The sequence below is a fragment of the Rhinatrema bivittatum genome, chromosome 3 (genome assembly GCF_901001135.1).
Source record: "Rhinatrema bivittatum chromosome 3, aRhiBiv1.1, whole genome shotgun sequence".
Lineage (NCBI taxonomy): Eukaryota > Metazoa > Chordata > Amphibia > Gymnophiona > Rhinatrematidae > Rhinatrema > Rhinatrema bivittatum.
The window spans coordinates 493,528,599-493,545,113 of NC_042617.1; the positions used below are offsets into that span (position 1 = coordinate 493,528,599).

At 41.8% G+C, this 16,515-nt stretch overlaps 1 protein-coding gene across 1 annotated transcript in view; it reads right to left on the bottom strand.

Moving 5' to 3' along the window:
* Nucleotides 1-16,515, bottom strand: part of RHAG (Rh associated glycoprotein) — a 96,449-nt gene that overhangs the window by 13,368 nt on the left and 66,566 nt on the right. The window contains exons 7-9 of the mRNA XM_029596107.1: nt 11,748-11,869; nt 3,624-3,697; nt 3,386-3,459 (exon numbers count right to left, since the gene is read on the bottom strand). Of these exons, the coding sequence (XP_029451967.1) occupies nt 3,386-3,459; nt 3,624-3,697; nt 11,748-11,869 (270 nt within the window). The remainder of the gene's footprint in view (nt 1-3,385; nt 3,460-3,623; nt 3,698-11,747; nt 11,870-16,515) is intronic.

Consider the following 16,515-nt stretch of genomic DNA (forward strand, 5'->3'; position numbering starts at 1 on the left):
TCACAGAAAGAGGAAGACAAATGACAATATCTGGAAAAATAAAGACAAGCTGGGAAAGCAGAAATGCAATATTGCAAATAGAAAAAAAAATAGCAAATATGGTAAAATGGGAGACAAGACTAAAAAATGAGAAGGGGGAATATGTAGAGGCGGATAAAGAAAAAGCAAAATTACTTGCTTGGTGTTCACTGTGGAAGGGCCTGATGCAGGACCATATAAAATGAACACAAATAAGATTGGAAATGAGGTAAACCTCAACTGATTTTCAGAACAATGTGTTCATGTAGAGCTAACTAAACTTAAAGTAGCTAAGGCGATGGGGCCAGTTGGGATACATTCAAGGATATTAAGGGAATTTAGAGATGTTCTGGCAGCTCCACTGGCTGACCTTTTCAATGTTCTTTTAGAGTATGGAGTAGTGCTGGAGGGCTGGAAAAGGAAAAGGATGGATGTGGTTCTTATTTATCAAAGTAGAAGTAAGGATGAGGCTGGGAGCTACAGACCAGTTAGCCTGACCTTAGTAATGGGCAAACTAATAGAATTGTGCTAAAACAGAATTTTTGGAATCCAAAGGATTGCAAAATTTGAGGCAGCATAGTTTACTAGAGATACATTTTGTCAGACAAATCTGATCAACTTCTTTGACTGGATGACTAGAGACTTAAATCAAGGAAGAGATCTAGGGGTGGGAAGGGTAAACAATTTTTTTTTGTTTTGTTTTGGGAGTTTTTTCCCCCCACAAATTTCACTTTGTTTAATCTTTAATTTTTTTCTTGTGTTTATAAAAAAACAAATCAAACGTAAAAATAACAAAAAGAAAAGCAAAAAAATAAAAAAAGGAAAACGGGACCTCTCAAAGCCTCCTGTCTCCACCACCCACTCTTCCCACTGGAAAAATTCCGGGGTCAGGATCACCCCCAGTCTTACCCAATTTGGTAGAGATCCACCTCAGCCAAAGTTCCATGCAAGGCCAAGGCTTGGAAGCCTGGTCATGATACCTTGACCTAGGCCTGATGCCAGGCCTAAGCCAAAGCCTATTGCAGAGGCTCAGCCTGGAGGCTGGCACCTGACACTGGAGCTTCAGTCCAGGGTCAGTCCCAGACCGGAAGATCCTCTTCTTGCCTTTTTTCTTGGGAAATGACTGTGTCTGCTAGGGATGCGCTAGAAATGTTTTTTTTTCTGGCACATTACCAGCAGACTGGGCTTTGGACAGTAGGTCCTCTTCTTGTCTTCTTTCTTCAGCAAATTAACTGTGGTGTGTCCCCAAGGGAAGAAGACAAGAAGGAGGCCAACTGGCTAGCACTCCGGCCTTGGCCTGGGCTGAGGTCCAGGCTTCAGAACCTGGTCTGGCAGCAGCTTCAGATACCCAATGGATCAGATAAGTGGGAGTCAGGATATTTACCAACCCCTGCAACATTTTTAGGTGGTCTGGGCCTTTGCTTGTGTATCAGCCAGGCCCCGGCATTGGCCCAGGTTTAGACAGAGATCCTCTCATCGTGTTTGGGCCTAGGCCACAGTCCCTGCTTTGGGCTTCTCCCTATACCCTAGGTGAGGCCCCGGCTTTGCACTTAGACTGATGTACTGGAGTTGAGCTCGGGTATAGGCTGAGACCTCTGCTTTGGGCCTTCGGTTGTGCCTTAGGCAAGGCCCAACCAGAAGTTTTAACTGAATTAAATGAATATGATTTTTTTAATTTGGAGGACCCCCTCAATTTGTTTTGGGATCCCCAAATGAAATGAATTGGCCCAAATGTATTGCATTTTGCAAATTCGGTTAAACAAATGCACATCCCTAGAAAGTGCTAGATGTAGTGCATTTGAATTTCAACAAGGCCTTTGACATGGTTCTGCACAGAAGATTTAAATAAACTGAACACCGTTGGTTTGGAAACTAGAATAACTAACTGGGTAAGAAACTGGCTAAGTGGGAGGCGACAAAGAGTAGTGGTAAATGGGATTTTCTCTGAGAAGGGGGATGTTACTAGAGGTAAAGATCCCTTGTACCGGTTCTTTTCTATCTTTTTTGTGAGTGACATAATGGAAGGATTGTCAGAACAGATTTGTGTTTTTGCCAATGATACCAAAATCTGTAAAAAAGTGGATGGTCAGGAAGGTGTGGAAAACATGAGGAGGGATCTAGCAAAGCTTGAGGAATGGTCTATAGTCTAGCAGTTAAGATTTAATGCTAAAAAATGCAGAGTATTGAAGTTAAAATGCAAAAACCCAAGGCAAAGGTATAATATTGGAGGTGAAATTCTTTTAAGTACAAAGGAAGAATGAAATTTGGGAACAATTACATTGGATGATCTTAAAGTGGCAAAACAGGTGGATATAGCAATTGTAAAAGCCAGAAAGATACTTGACTGTATAGGTAGAGGAATAATCAGCAGAAAAATATACATCCCTCACTTGGAATACTGTGTACAATTCTGGATACCGCACCTTCAAAAGAATATAAACTGGATGGAGTCAGTCCAGAGGGTGGCTACTAAAGTGATCAGTGGTCTTCATTCTAAAGCATATGGGGATAGACTTAAAGATCTAAACACGTACACCCTGGAGGAAAGGTGAGATAGGGGAGATTAGGGGTGTGCATTCATTTCCTACGTATTGGTAATCCGCAATGTATAGGGCCATATTCGTTGTATTCGTGGGGAAGCGAAACATATCGCGATTCTCCATGAATACAACGAATCTTAGCAGAGAAAGTAGCCAGTCCATTAATAGAACTCACTTCTTCCATAAGATGAATTAGCATAAGAACATACAATATGAAGACAATACTTTCTAATCTTATTATTATTATTATTTAACAGTTTTATATACCGAAGTTCTAGTAACAAAGTTACTAATCAATTCGGTTTACATTGTAACAATAAAAATTGACAGAATATAGAATTATGTCTTACAGAGAACAGGGAAGATTTAACTTGGAAATAAATAAAATAACTTAGTGAGAGCAATAAATAACTTCAATGGAGCAAGGAGAGTACAATTTAAATACAATATAATATAGGAGGATAAATTCAGAATTGAATGAGTTGGGCCTGAGGTCGATTGTTGAAAAGTTAAGAAAAGTTATTGGGATAAGGAGAATGCTTGATTAAATAGCCAATCTTCCAGGAGTAAGATAATATTTTGGATGGAGCACTGTAGATTCATTGTGTTAGGCCTTCTAAAACCCTAATATTAGTTCTAAGTTAATACCTATAACTGGACCAAATAGATTATTCAGATCCCAGTGTTTACTGTCTTATTATGAAGAAATTTGGAGTAATGTAAAAGTATACTACAATGAATTAATTACATTCTAAATTGATAAAAAGAACAATGAAAATGATGGTTTGCATTTTAAGACTATATTATATTTTATTATTTTGTCCTACCTCCCAGTAAATTGAGTCATCATAGCAATTCTGATCTGGTGGTTGACCCCAGAAAGGTAACTTTAAAATAAAACCTGTTGGATACAAAACCAAAATATATTATACTAATATTTGATTGCCAGTGCTCCTGTAAATATAATTCTTTGAATAAAGAATGGAAAAGCATGGCTTTTTTCCAACCAGTCATCCCCAAAGCTACTCAAAATTTCATAGGCTGTAAATATTCTGTTTTACTAACCTGTGATCAGTCCTCCAAGAACAGCAACCCCAATGGAAGCAGCTAGAGCGGCACTTTGCATTGAGGCAGAAACACTAGAAAGACAAAATGGTAAAATAAAGCACAAAACTCCAATAAATTGTCTAGCTAATCTTTGAGACCTGAAAATATTTTATAAAAATGTATGTTTAGTTCAGTAAATTCAAGGCTGTACTAAGGAAGTAAGTAATAGGGATGTGCAATCATTTAAAAACAAATGGTAATCCAAACTGAAAATGGCCATGATCATTATTTCATTCATTCCAAAACAAATGAAAAATGACTCAAAAAATGTGCCAAAATTTCAAATTTATTAGTTTTGGAAAGTAGTGCACACTATTTCTTATGCTCGTATGTTCTTATTTGCAAATATTATGAACTATTTCTGAAAACAAATAAAAACAAAATTAAATGAAAAAGCAAATCCTCCCCTTTCCCGGCCCCATCCCCCCAAAATAAAACAAAATTCAGGTGAAAAAATGTTAAAAAATGAAAGATAAGAACCAAAACAGAAATTTCAGCTGTACACATCCCTAGTAGATGATCAATAAATAAATTGTGATAAATACACCAAATGAGCATATAGGGATGAATATTCACACAGGAGATAATTTTCAAAGGAGTTACATGCTTAAAATTTGTGATATCTGGCCAGGGTCCAAGCTGAGATCCTGGCGCTGGGACCCTGACAGTAAGTCTTTTTTTTTTTTATTTTTGAGTGTCCTGGCCAGGGCTCTGTCATTGGCCTGTGCTTCCACTGAGATCCCAATTTCACACCCTTAGTCCGTGGCCCCTGCTTTGGGCCTCAGTCTATGCCCTAGGTGAGGCTCTGGCTTCAGGCCTAGACCTAGGCCCAATGCATTAGTTTAAAACAAAATGAACAAATAAAGTTTGTTTCTTTTGGGGGCCTCCATTTTAGATTGGGGTTGCCCGAATGAAGTGAATTAGCCTTATTTGTCACATTTTTCACTTTCGTTTTACACAAATGCACAACCCTAATGTACTAAGTGGTCTAGTTGTCCATCCCATCTTTGGTTTCTTTACAATCAAAGAAGATAACTTTAAAAAACGGTGTGCAGACCCATGTTTATATGTACATGGCCGCGCGGAAATCTACTACAATATTTTATAACCTGTGTGTACATGCATATTATAAAATACATGTATATCAACCCCTTAACATACACGTGAATGTTTGATTATGGGCAGAAAGCACTGAAAACATTTAATTTTCCTACCAATGTAGCAAGGATTAGAACCTGCATAAATGTTTTCCCTGTGGTCACTGTGGGATTTTTGCTGAAGTTTTTTACATATTCTTTCCTCCCCAGCTTTTGGGCCATCCTCTTTTTAAAATGTGTCTCAGGAGTATAAGCTGCCACTGAGCACGTACAGTAGTCAGAGGGGTATGAGACATTGAAAGGGTTTGAGAAAATGATTGGTGGCAGAGGAAAAGAAGAGAAAGTAAGGGGATCATCCCTTGATCTCATAGTGCAGAAGAGTTTATTGAAGAGTAGAGGTTTTCGAGTAGGTCTTCAAAGCCTAGTCAGTTGAGACATTTTATGATTAAGAGTTCTGAGAAGATTGCAGAAGTGATTTTTGATATTTTGGAAGAAAGGGCTGGATCCCTGTTTTTGCATCTTGTGCAAGGTGGAAGTAGACTGTGATTTTTCAGAGTTTTGAGAAGTACTTTGGCGATTCTATGTATTTTGAAGTTAAGGGATTTTTGCCATCATCCCTGGTGAATGTTGGAACTGGAGGAGAATTTACATATATTTATTGGGGAGGGTATTTTTGAACCAGGACACAACTGAGAGAAGAAGGGTCATCAAAAGAGACACCATAAACAAAGAAACTTATTTCTGTTTGATTTGTATTTTTCTCATCATATTTATGATTTTTTGGAATCCTAGCATGGATTCTCCTTTTTAAGTTGAAGTAAATGATTTTATTATTTGAACACCATCCTTGGACTCTGGAGCCTTTATTCAAGTGTACACTTTTGAATCAGCACAACCCCTCACTGTGAGAATTGAGAAAGGAGTGAGAGTGACTGTGTAGCCAGTTTACCCCTCCCTCCACACATACACACACACACAAAATACCTAGAGCCCTAGAGGCTTAGGCTTCTTCCCTGCCAGATAAGTTTGGCCTCCAAGGCTGAAATTTGGTGTTTGAGTGATAGAGGAAAAGTAAAGACAGCCATTGGAGTTTACTGTAGCCATTGCATCAGGGACCCTCAACAAGAGAAAGGGTTACACCTATTTTATAAATCTACACGTCTATTTTATATGTGAAAAAAATATTACTTGTTCGTGTAAAGCCATAATTTATACATGGAAGTCAGTATATTTTAAAACATGCACAAGTGTTATGCCCATCGGTCGCAGATGGCTGCGACTGCTATAGCTCACCTCTTGCCTAACTGCACTGACTCCACAAGGTAAACTCGTGGCCTCCGCCAGTTATCGCCGGCCTGCCTGCCTCTGTTCCCAGGCCTCCCTGTTCGGCGTGGACGCTGCCGACTGCCATCTTGCCCTTGGAGTCCCTTAGGCGTGCGTGCGCGCTCTCAGGCCAGTTTAATGCACGACATGGCGGGAACCTTGGGGGCATCCCCCCAGATGATGTTATCATCCAAGGACTACTTAAGCCGGCTGGCCCTGTCTGCCTACGACTTGGCAATGAGTTCCCTCATTGATGAATCCGCTTCACTATCTACGGACTTCCTGTTCCAGCTCCTGCTTCCTCGGCGTGAGACGTCCTGAGTACTCGCTCCTCGGGGGCCCCTTCCTTATCTCTGGCTATCCGCTCCTTGGAGGGCCTTGCGCCTAGGACTGCAGCCTGCCCCGCTCCCTGGGACCTTCTCTGGAACTATTGCATCTCTAGCAATAGTTCCACTACCATACCTTCTCTACTGAGGGTCCCTCATCCGTGTACCCCGCTCTGCAGACCATTGCCATATCATCCCTACTGAGAACACTCATCAGTATACCCCACTCTGCGGACCATTACTATATCATCTCTACAGAGAACCCTCACCGGTGTACCCCACTCTGCAGACCATTGCCGGATCATCTCTACAGAGGAATCATTTCATGGGTATACCCCCACTCCACAGACCCTGTGGCACCCCTGTGTCTGATTGACTTTCTACTTCACTCCCCGCTCCATGGCAGTGTCTCCCTCTCTCTCTCCAGCTCCTGCTGTCCTCCACCACCATCAGCTGAGACCTCACCTCCCAACAGTGAGGCTCACAGGGCTCCTCCCTGTGGGCGGTACCACCTCTCACTTCGGCCCAGGGCCCACATACCCACAAATCCTAACAACAAGTAATTGAAATCATCAGGTAGATAATACATCCACCAGTTCATCCAGTCCTTCTCCAGGTCATGGAGGCACTTCTTCTTCTCCCCCGATTTCATCCAAACCTCCCACCCAACCATTAGCAGACAACAGATGAGTCTGATATCAATTGTGCAAGATAATTAAAGATATAAAATTGCATAAATAAGTTGCCTAATGTATTCATGAAAATGTTTTATAAAATTGCAACTCAGACACATACTTCTTTGTCTAACCTGCAAACGCTTCTAGATCATCCCTTTTTATCACAGGTAAATGTGTGTGCAAAAAAAAAATGCATGTACTTTTGATATTTATAAAATAGCATGCACATGAGTACAAGCTACTTATGTGCATATATGCTACTTTTCCACACTTAACTCCTTTGAAAATTCATTCCATAGTGCATTGTTGATAGCAACATTGCTAATTTAGATTTCCTGGGTACATATGAAATTTAGGTGAGATCTCCATTAAAAGCAATAATTGATGAGAATTTCTTTCTTTGGGATCAGACAGGCATTTTATTTGGAAATTTAGCCTGGTTTCACCTTATTGTGCCCAGGTAGGACAGGTTTTCACTTAGCAATTTGTCTATTAGTCAGCACTGGCGAAAAAGATATCACACAACACTCCTTCCTGATCCAGGGCCTAACAAGATTTTGTACAATCTGGCTACCTAATTCTTTATGCTGTTCACTGGCATGTTTGCCCAAGAAGATAACCCCATTCAAGGAACTTGATGATGCCATATCACAGTAACTCCAAATCTTGATGCCATATTTTTAGGGTTTCCTGGGCCTATACTGTCTAAAAGGACAGCAACCTCTGAAATCTACCTGCTGCTTGTCTGCAAACAAGTGTTTCCGTTGCATATACTATTCTTGAAGTTCCTCTACAAACAATCGGGCTGATTCAGTAAAATGCACGGGAGAGCTGGTGCTCCGAGGCGAGTGCCCGCTCACCCAACGCGCGCCCAGGCCACTCTCCTGGGCACACGATTCAGTATGCAAATGAGTGCCCGCGCTAATAAGAAGGCGCTAGGGACACTAGTGCATCTTTAGCGCCTCCTTATTGGCAGAAGCGGCGGCTGTCAGCGGGTTTGACAGCCGACGCTTAATTTTACTGGCGTCGGTTGTCGAACCCACTGACAGCCACGGGTTCGGAAAATGGACACCAGCAAAATTGAGCATCCATTTTCCAACCCACGGGCTGTGGACAGATTTTTTTATTTTTTTATTTTTGGGGCCTCCGACTTAATATCGCTATGATATTTAGTCAGAGGGTGTACAGAAAAGCAGTTTTTTCTGCTTTTCTGTACACTTTCCCGGTGCCTGCCGAAATTAACGCCTGCCTTTGGGCAGGCGTTAATTTCTGAGAGTAAAATGTGCGGCTTGACTGCACATTTTACTTTCTGTATCATGCAGGGCTAACTAATAGTCTCATCAACATGCATTTGCATGTTGAGGGTGCTATTAGTTTCAGGGGGATTGGACGCACATTTTCCACGCGCTATTACCCCTTACTGTATAAGGGGTAATAATAGCGTGTGGAAAATGCGCGTCCAAACGGGGGCTAACGGTGCGCTCGGCCTGAGCACACCGTTCTGAATCGGCTTGAATGTCCACACATCACAGAAGGCACAAACTTGATCACTGCTCTCCTTTCTATGTATGTATCTTTATTATCAAGCTGCATGTTCACTGTTATTTATTGGAATTTTTTCAGACTCATTGTGACATGTAAACAAGAATGTCCTGTGCATGGTTTCATGCCTTTCTTGGAAAAAGTCACTCAAAATGAGGAAGCCTAATATGACTTCAGTTCAGAATCATCTAACTGCTTCCTTATTTTTTATGCATTCAGGCTGATTTTTGTTTTACTCCTTGAACTTATACTTTGCCTCTCTGTTTCTTTCACAATTATTGACAAAATTGATAGACATAAATAAGGAAAATATTTCTAAAGTATTATCTGTCTGAGCTGTCCGTGATGATCCATCTCGTTCATGTGTAATATGTGTAATGTTTTTGATTGCCAAAAACTGTCATTTCTGCTTATCATGGTGCCAGCATCCAGAATGTTCTCAAGCTGTGGTTTCCTGTACTGTGAAGTCATAAATCTGCCTTTACCATTTTGACCATGACATAACCCTCATCCCTGTATCACTGAAGGACTTGGCATTCTGGGTGCTGTACCTCAAACTTCTTTTTTCCCCATGGAATTTTTTCACAGTTTAAACATACTAGGGTGTACAGGGGTAAAAAATTAGTTTTGTTTTTTGTATCATTTTGAGAAGGTTTTTTTCACTATGATTTTCATTTCATTTAATATTTAATTTGTTTCTTTTGTTAAAAAAAAACTAAAATCAAACATTAAAAAAAAGAAAATGAAATGGGGACTCCCAAGGCCTCCTGTCTCTACCAATCATGCCTCCTATCTGGAAAAATGCCAGGGCCCAGATAGCCCCAGCCCCTACCTTACCCAGTCTAGAGAGGATCCACTGGAGAGGCCTAGGCCCAGATTGAAGCCTCAGCCTTGCATAGATAAAGGCAGACACCATGACCTTGGCCTCAGTTCTATACAGGCATTGACTTGGAAGCCTTGTCCCAATGCCTCAGCTTAGGCCCAATGCCAGGGGCTAAGCTGGATGCAGGAGCCTCAGGCTTGGTCAAGAAGAGTCTCCTAGCCCAGGCCCATGCTGGAGCTTAGTCTGGAAACCAGGTTTTGACACCTGGGCCTTGATAAAGACCTAGGTCTGATGACAGGACCTGGCCTGGAGATTGGGTCTCAATGCCTGGGCCTTGACCTAGACCAGAGCCTAGGCCCAGACCTTATGTTAGGGTCTGATCTAGCGACTGGGACCTGATGCCTGGGCCTTGGCCTTGTCCTAATGCTGGAGTCCAGCCCAGAAGCCATGTCCCAACACCAATGCATTGGTTGGAGCCCAAGCATAGGACCAATGATGGGGCTTGGTCTGGTGGCTGAGTCTCAATGTTTGAACCTCAACTTAGGCTCAGGTCTGATGCCAGGGCCCAGTCAAGGAATCAGGTCCCAAAACATGGGCCTCGACTTAGGCTCAGGCCCAAGCCCGGAGCCAGGGCTCAGTCTGAAGAACAGATCCTGACACCTAGACTTCAGCTCAAGCCTGATGCTGGGGCTCAACAAAGAAGCTGGGTCTCGATGCCTCAGCATTGGTATTGGCTGTAGGCAAGGTCCAACACTGGGGCCTGGCCTGGAAGCTGGGTCCTGATGTCTGGTCTCAGCCCAGGGACTGGCCCAGGCCCAAGATGGGAGCAATCACTAGTAGGTCCTCTTCTTTTTCTGTTTCTTCTGCAAATGACAGATTCCACTGGGGATGTACCAAAGTAAATTAAGTATGGCATGTCAAGCTCTCCCACCTCAGGACTTGGGCCTGAGCCTGTTCAAGAACCAGGCATTAGAACCATCATATTCTTAAAGGGGCATGATGGCCCAAAATAATACCCCAATGTGTGAAAGACTCCACCAAGTGTCTAAAGAGACCCTCAGCCATTACTCCGCCACTTATACAGGTGGCCATCAAGTGAATAAAGTAGAAAAAATAAATATAAAAGTTACATGGTGATGCCCTGTCCCCCTACTCAAAACTCTCTCACTTCAAAGAGAGGACCTTCTGGATCCAAATACTGGCCTCCCACAGTTGCAGCCACCCATTCCCTCTCAACCGCTTACCTACCTTAACCCACCTCCCCATGCATCTCTGGTGGTCTGTTGAGGCCCAGAGCTTTCTTAGGCTCTGGGCTGGCTACTCACTCAGGTCAAAATGGTGCTGGCCAGGGGGCCATCTCTACAGGCATTGGGGATGGGCATAGATCTCTCAAGATTCCCAGAGGGGTCTTTCACATGTTAGTGGGGGGTGGGGGGGAGAGTCCTTTACAGCCATGATGGCCCTTTAAGAACCATCCATTGCATGAGCACTGGGATACACGTTAGCATCTTGATGCTCCTTGGAAAAGTTAGCAATATCTTCTAATTTATAGTTAACTTTCAGGAAAATAAGATAGCTTGTGTTTTTAGGCAAGCTGCATAATTTTATTAACATAAATTACCTAATAATGAGCTGTTTTTCATGCATTTGCGTAGATTATGCATGCAAAGCAGCTCATTACCATACTTATGCTATTTTGGGTATAATAATACACAATATTTAAAATATAGCTCAATAAATGCCTTATGCAGCTTAGTAAATATACACCTGAGTTTGTATCTGAGGCAATGGAGGGTGAACTAACATGCCCAAGGTCACAAGGAGCAGCACTGCGATGGAAAATTAGCTTTCCCTGGTTCTAACCATGAGGCTACTCCTCCATGTTGTATACACTATGGGAGTCATTTTGTAAACGTATCGCACGCGAAAAGACCCTTTTCGCGTGCGATAGCTAAACAGGGGTGGAGTCGGCACCGGATGAGGAGGAGTCAGGGCAGCGTCGGGGAGGATGCTGCAGAAACTTTCACGGTGGTGCTATTGGGTGCGAAGGCTGGCAGCGATAACACCGTGGTGGTGCGATCGCTGCTGGCTTTTGCAGGCCCGTCCCCCACTTCATTCCCCCCGTTACCGCCGGGATTCACTATTCTCTATTTCATCTAATAACATATTACTTTATCTGTGCATTTCACAATACACGTTACTCCCTTGGGAATCCCACAACAATGCAATGTATTTTTCTTTAATGGATCTTTTATAGAATAGAATCATGATTTATGTAAGAAATAAAAACTTACTTTTCTTTTCCTCCAATTGCTGCTGCAATTATCCCTGCAAGCCCTCCTAGAATCCCAGGTAAGCCATGTAAATTATGTACACCACATGTATCTTGAATTTTCAATCTAGAAGCCAAAATGGGCTAGAAAAAAAAAGGCATTTCCCTATTATTGCTTTGTATGCTTATTTAAAAATAGTTCATTCTTTCTAAATAAAAATATTTTTACATGTCATGTTTTCTACACAAGGCAAATTATTGCACATATACTCTAGGCTAGTTATATGAAAAGACCCAGAAAAGACAGAGGTTTAAGGAACTCATAAGATATTATCTGGAGGAAAGATAGCAAAGGGGAGTAAGATATAAACATTCATAGTAATAAAGTTAATTGTGTCAGATAAAAATCAAAACAGTCAATCCCATCTGCCCATTTGAGATTACTTCACTGTGAGTAGATGTGCATCCAAATTCCCATTCATAACCCAACACTAAATCTGCAGGAAACAGAACAGAGAAGCAAATGAAAAAATTAAGAGGACAAGGTATAGTTATATTTACCTTGGAAGATTAAAAAAAATAATGTATACTGCTATATTTATGCCACAAACCCTATATTTAAATTGAGGATTTACAAAAAGAATATGGCAAAAATTGAAATAAAGAAAAAAAAAGTTATTAAAAGAAAAACAACTAACATAAAACTAAGAAATCTAAGTGGAAGAATCAGAGTAAAGAAGTATGTAAGTGATAATGTCTTAAAACAACTGGGGTCTGATGCAGAACAATAAAAAGAAGTGAACAGGGCAGGTGCTTTGTTTTTTTACTGCCCTGTGCAAACAATTACTGTGCTGCACCTCCCCCCCCCCCCCCCCCCCCCCCCCCCCCGTTCATTCATTCTCTGTCCCAGTCCCTCCAAAAAAAATCCCAGTTCCCTTCAGTAACAGCCCACCCCCCCATACCAATGGCTGTTGCAAGGGTATTAGGTGCCCCAAGTGAACCTTATAGTCTTGCACAATGTGTGCTCCCCTCCCCCCGCCACATTCCACACACACAGTTAAGAGTTATGCATTTATATTTACGTGAAAAATATCAAAGTACAATATTCTGAGGTAAATTTCACTTACATTATATTTACATGCACTGCTGTGATGCCAACCAGAAATCCCTGCAAAAAAGACACTTCAAACTCATATGGTATTAGGCCTATTGTGATGTGTGCTGGGTGTGGGCTTGACCCTCTGAAAGCCTGAATACACTAATACACTTCCTGTTAAGAGAATGCCTCACCTCAGTCACACATGCAGAACATAAACAGATCCTCACCAAATACAGAATAGAGCAACCATAAAGTACAAATACAAAATAAATGTGCAGACAAAAACTGAACTGGAAACCATAAGAAGCCAGTGCAGTGCAACAATGATAAACAGAACCATCACCATTCCTCAAACATCAAACAATAAAATCAAGAAATAAAATAAATACATAATCATAATACTAAAACATACTAATAATATTATTTCAAAAAAGCTGATGACTAAAAGATCAAATAATTAAAAACTCATATTCCAGTTTTTTTAAATGTCCCAAAACCCAATAAAATATTTCAAAACAGCCTACACAGCAAATAACATCCGAAAAATAAAACTAAAAAGGATTTTAAAAATTCACGCTCCCCATACATCCTCTCAGATGAACTCGCAGGTGCCAGCTCTTCTTTGGTTGGGAATCACCAGCAGCCCAAGGCCCTCGTCTTCATTTCAGCTGCTGGCAGGTTGGAATGCATCTGCACCCTCCATTTTCTCTATCTCTCACAAACTCCCCCATCCCAGGCAGCCTCCCATTCACACACACACACACACGCGTGCACACACACACACACATATACCCATCACAGGCAGCCTCCCATTCACACCTACATATTCACATATGTAGCCCAGGCACAGGCAGTCTCCCATTCATACACACACTCATTCTAGGCAGCCTCCCATTCACACACACACACACACACACACACACACTCATCACAGGCAGCCACCCATTCACTCACACATACACATACATTCATTCCTCCTCTACTGCTGCTGCTGCTGCCTTCTTGTTCTTTTTACTTTGTGGAGAGCAGCCCCTCTGCAGCTCCTCTTCCTGTCCTGGCACCACAGTAATTCAACACTCATAGTGCTAGCACTTCCTGTATTCTCATTTCACAAGAATACAGGAAGTTATAACACCACAAGTGTTCAATATCACAGGGCCAGCACTGGAGGAGGAGCTACAGAAGGGCTTCCTCTGCTCTAGCCTCCTCTTTTTCTGACACCAGTGGGATCGGGTCCACCAGCGGCACCACGGATCTCCTTCCACTGCCATTGGGATCAGGTCCACTGATAGCACCACGGACTTCCTTCAGCTGCCGGTGGGATTGGGTCCACCAGTGGCAGCATGGGTCTCCTTTTCTTCTGCGCCGGTGGGATGGGGTCCAGTGGTGGCACCACAGGCCTCCTCTTCTTCTGACACCAGTGGGATCAAGGCCACTGGCAGCAGCACAGGCCTCCTTTTTTTCTACTACCAGTGGGATCAGATCCACCGGTGGCAGCACAGGCTTCTCCTTGCTCCCAATGCTGCCCCACTGGGTGTGTCACTTTGTGCACTTGAACAGTTTGCACACCTGGTGGTGCCTAGCCTGGAAGCAAAAGGGGAGATTCAGAGATATGCACTAAAACAAAAAGTTGGATTAGTGAAGAAATCCCAGAAGAAAGGTGCTGGAATAGCCAAAGCAATTGGAGGAGACCACAGATGAAATACCAGTGAATGATAATGTTACAACAAAGGAGATCGAAAGCAATGAAAGGCAAGCCAAGTAAGCAGAGGGAAGTGGAAAGGCAGGAGAGAAAGAAGGTGATGGAGGACCTGGATGTTGAGCTTCTGGTCTATGTAAGGACAGATATGTATGCTGAAGTTCAAGAGAGGAAACAACTTCCTAAGTGGGACCTGGTTGTGCCTGCTACTAAGCTATTGCTCATTTGTTTTAGCATAGTATAAGTTGGAAATGTTTGGGGATCCTCTTTTGCCCTTATCCCCACCTTTTTGTGGGAGGACTTAAGGGGACTATAAATTTCCCCTTAGCATGTGATTTGGGTCTCTTGCCATCCCCCAGGTGAATTGAGCAGAAGTAGCCAGGGTATCTCTGCTTGATGGTAAAGGAAACCAAGGAAGTAGCTTTGGAGTTTAGAGGATGTTGCTATTTTGAGTTCTTTTGGTACCAGTTCCCTCAGAAGGGATTCCTTCTGGTATCTGGATGCACTGGATGTGGAATTTTTTCTTGCCTCTGGTGAAGGATTAAAGCAAGAGGTGAAGAGATCTAAGACTTTTTTTTTTGTACATTCCAGAAGGCGTGGCTGGAGTGGTCTGGATTTTAAGGACATTTGTTTTTGGATTTAGGGATTTTTTTCTACCTTTTCCCAGTTTGATGTTGGAGTTGCAAACAATATCCTACCCTCAGAGGAGTAGGTCTACTTGATATAGATGATGGTGCAAGGGAGGAAAGATCGACAAGGAAGAGAGGCATAGATACAGGGATTATGGCATTTTTTACTTATTTTTCTCATTTTGTTTTTTATATTTACCATCCTGGCTTAGAATCTGATTTACAAATTGAAGTAAAATTTTGTGTTGAATACCCAGTTGGACTGAAAGATTTTCTTTTACTTATTGATTTTGGATCAGTAAAAAAGGAGAGAGAGTGTTGGGGTGTTTTGTTTTTTTTGTTTTGTTTTTATTTATTCTGTGTCTTTTGGTCCCCTCCAGCAATTACCCTTGGCACAAATTCAGAAGAGCAGTGAGAGCAGAAGGACAGTTAGTGACCACAAACCATGTCTATGCCAAGGGCCCAGGAAGTCAAGATTCTCCAGCCCATCCCATCCCTACAGGATAAACCCTGGCAATGTAGCACCCTAAGTACAGCCAATCAACAGGTTCTACACCTGTTATGTAAGAACCTGACACCCAAAGAAAAAGAAAGACAAAGAAATGCAACAAGGCCGTAAGTGAGCATTTATTGATATCACAGAAATAAATTAAATATTTTATTATGCAGCAAAAATCATTTCTGTGAGATTTTTATCATCATGGGCACATGTCCAGAAGAAAAGGAGATAGAAAACAACTCTTTGGAAAAAATGTATAGAAGAAAAAATAAAATTACTGCATGCAGAGGTGTCACTGATAGACACCTCTGCATGCAGTAAATTGAAATTGAAAGATTGGGAATGCCAAAAATATTGAGGAAAAAATCCAATACATCAAGCTGAAGCATGATGTATTAACAGAAGACCTTAAATTCAAATGTTCCAACAACAAATTGAAAATAGCAACAGAAGTAGAGAATCTGGGAAGATATGAAGAAAAATGAAATGAGAGACATCAAAATGAAACATTTAGATAAAACCCAAATCAATTCTAAAGGGAAGTTAACCAAAGCTGAAACAGAAAAGTTCTGTAGAAATGTACTATATGAGGATCTATAGAGCACAATAGAGAAGCAGAATGGCTACCCATTCAAAAGAACTTGGAAAAGGTTAACATTAAAACTATGGAATGGCCTGGAAATCAGATTAAGAATGGCCCTGGCAGTGTAGAAGTCTCCAACTTTTGGCTCAGTCATTTAACATCACTCCATCAAGACGTGGCTCTCTGCAAAACTCAACTGATACAATAAGACAGCCAGAACACACATCACAATGGCTATTCACAGGCAGGACATTTCTTCTTCTGCCCCTTCTTCTTTTTCT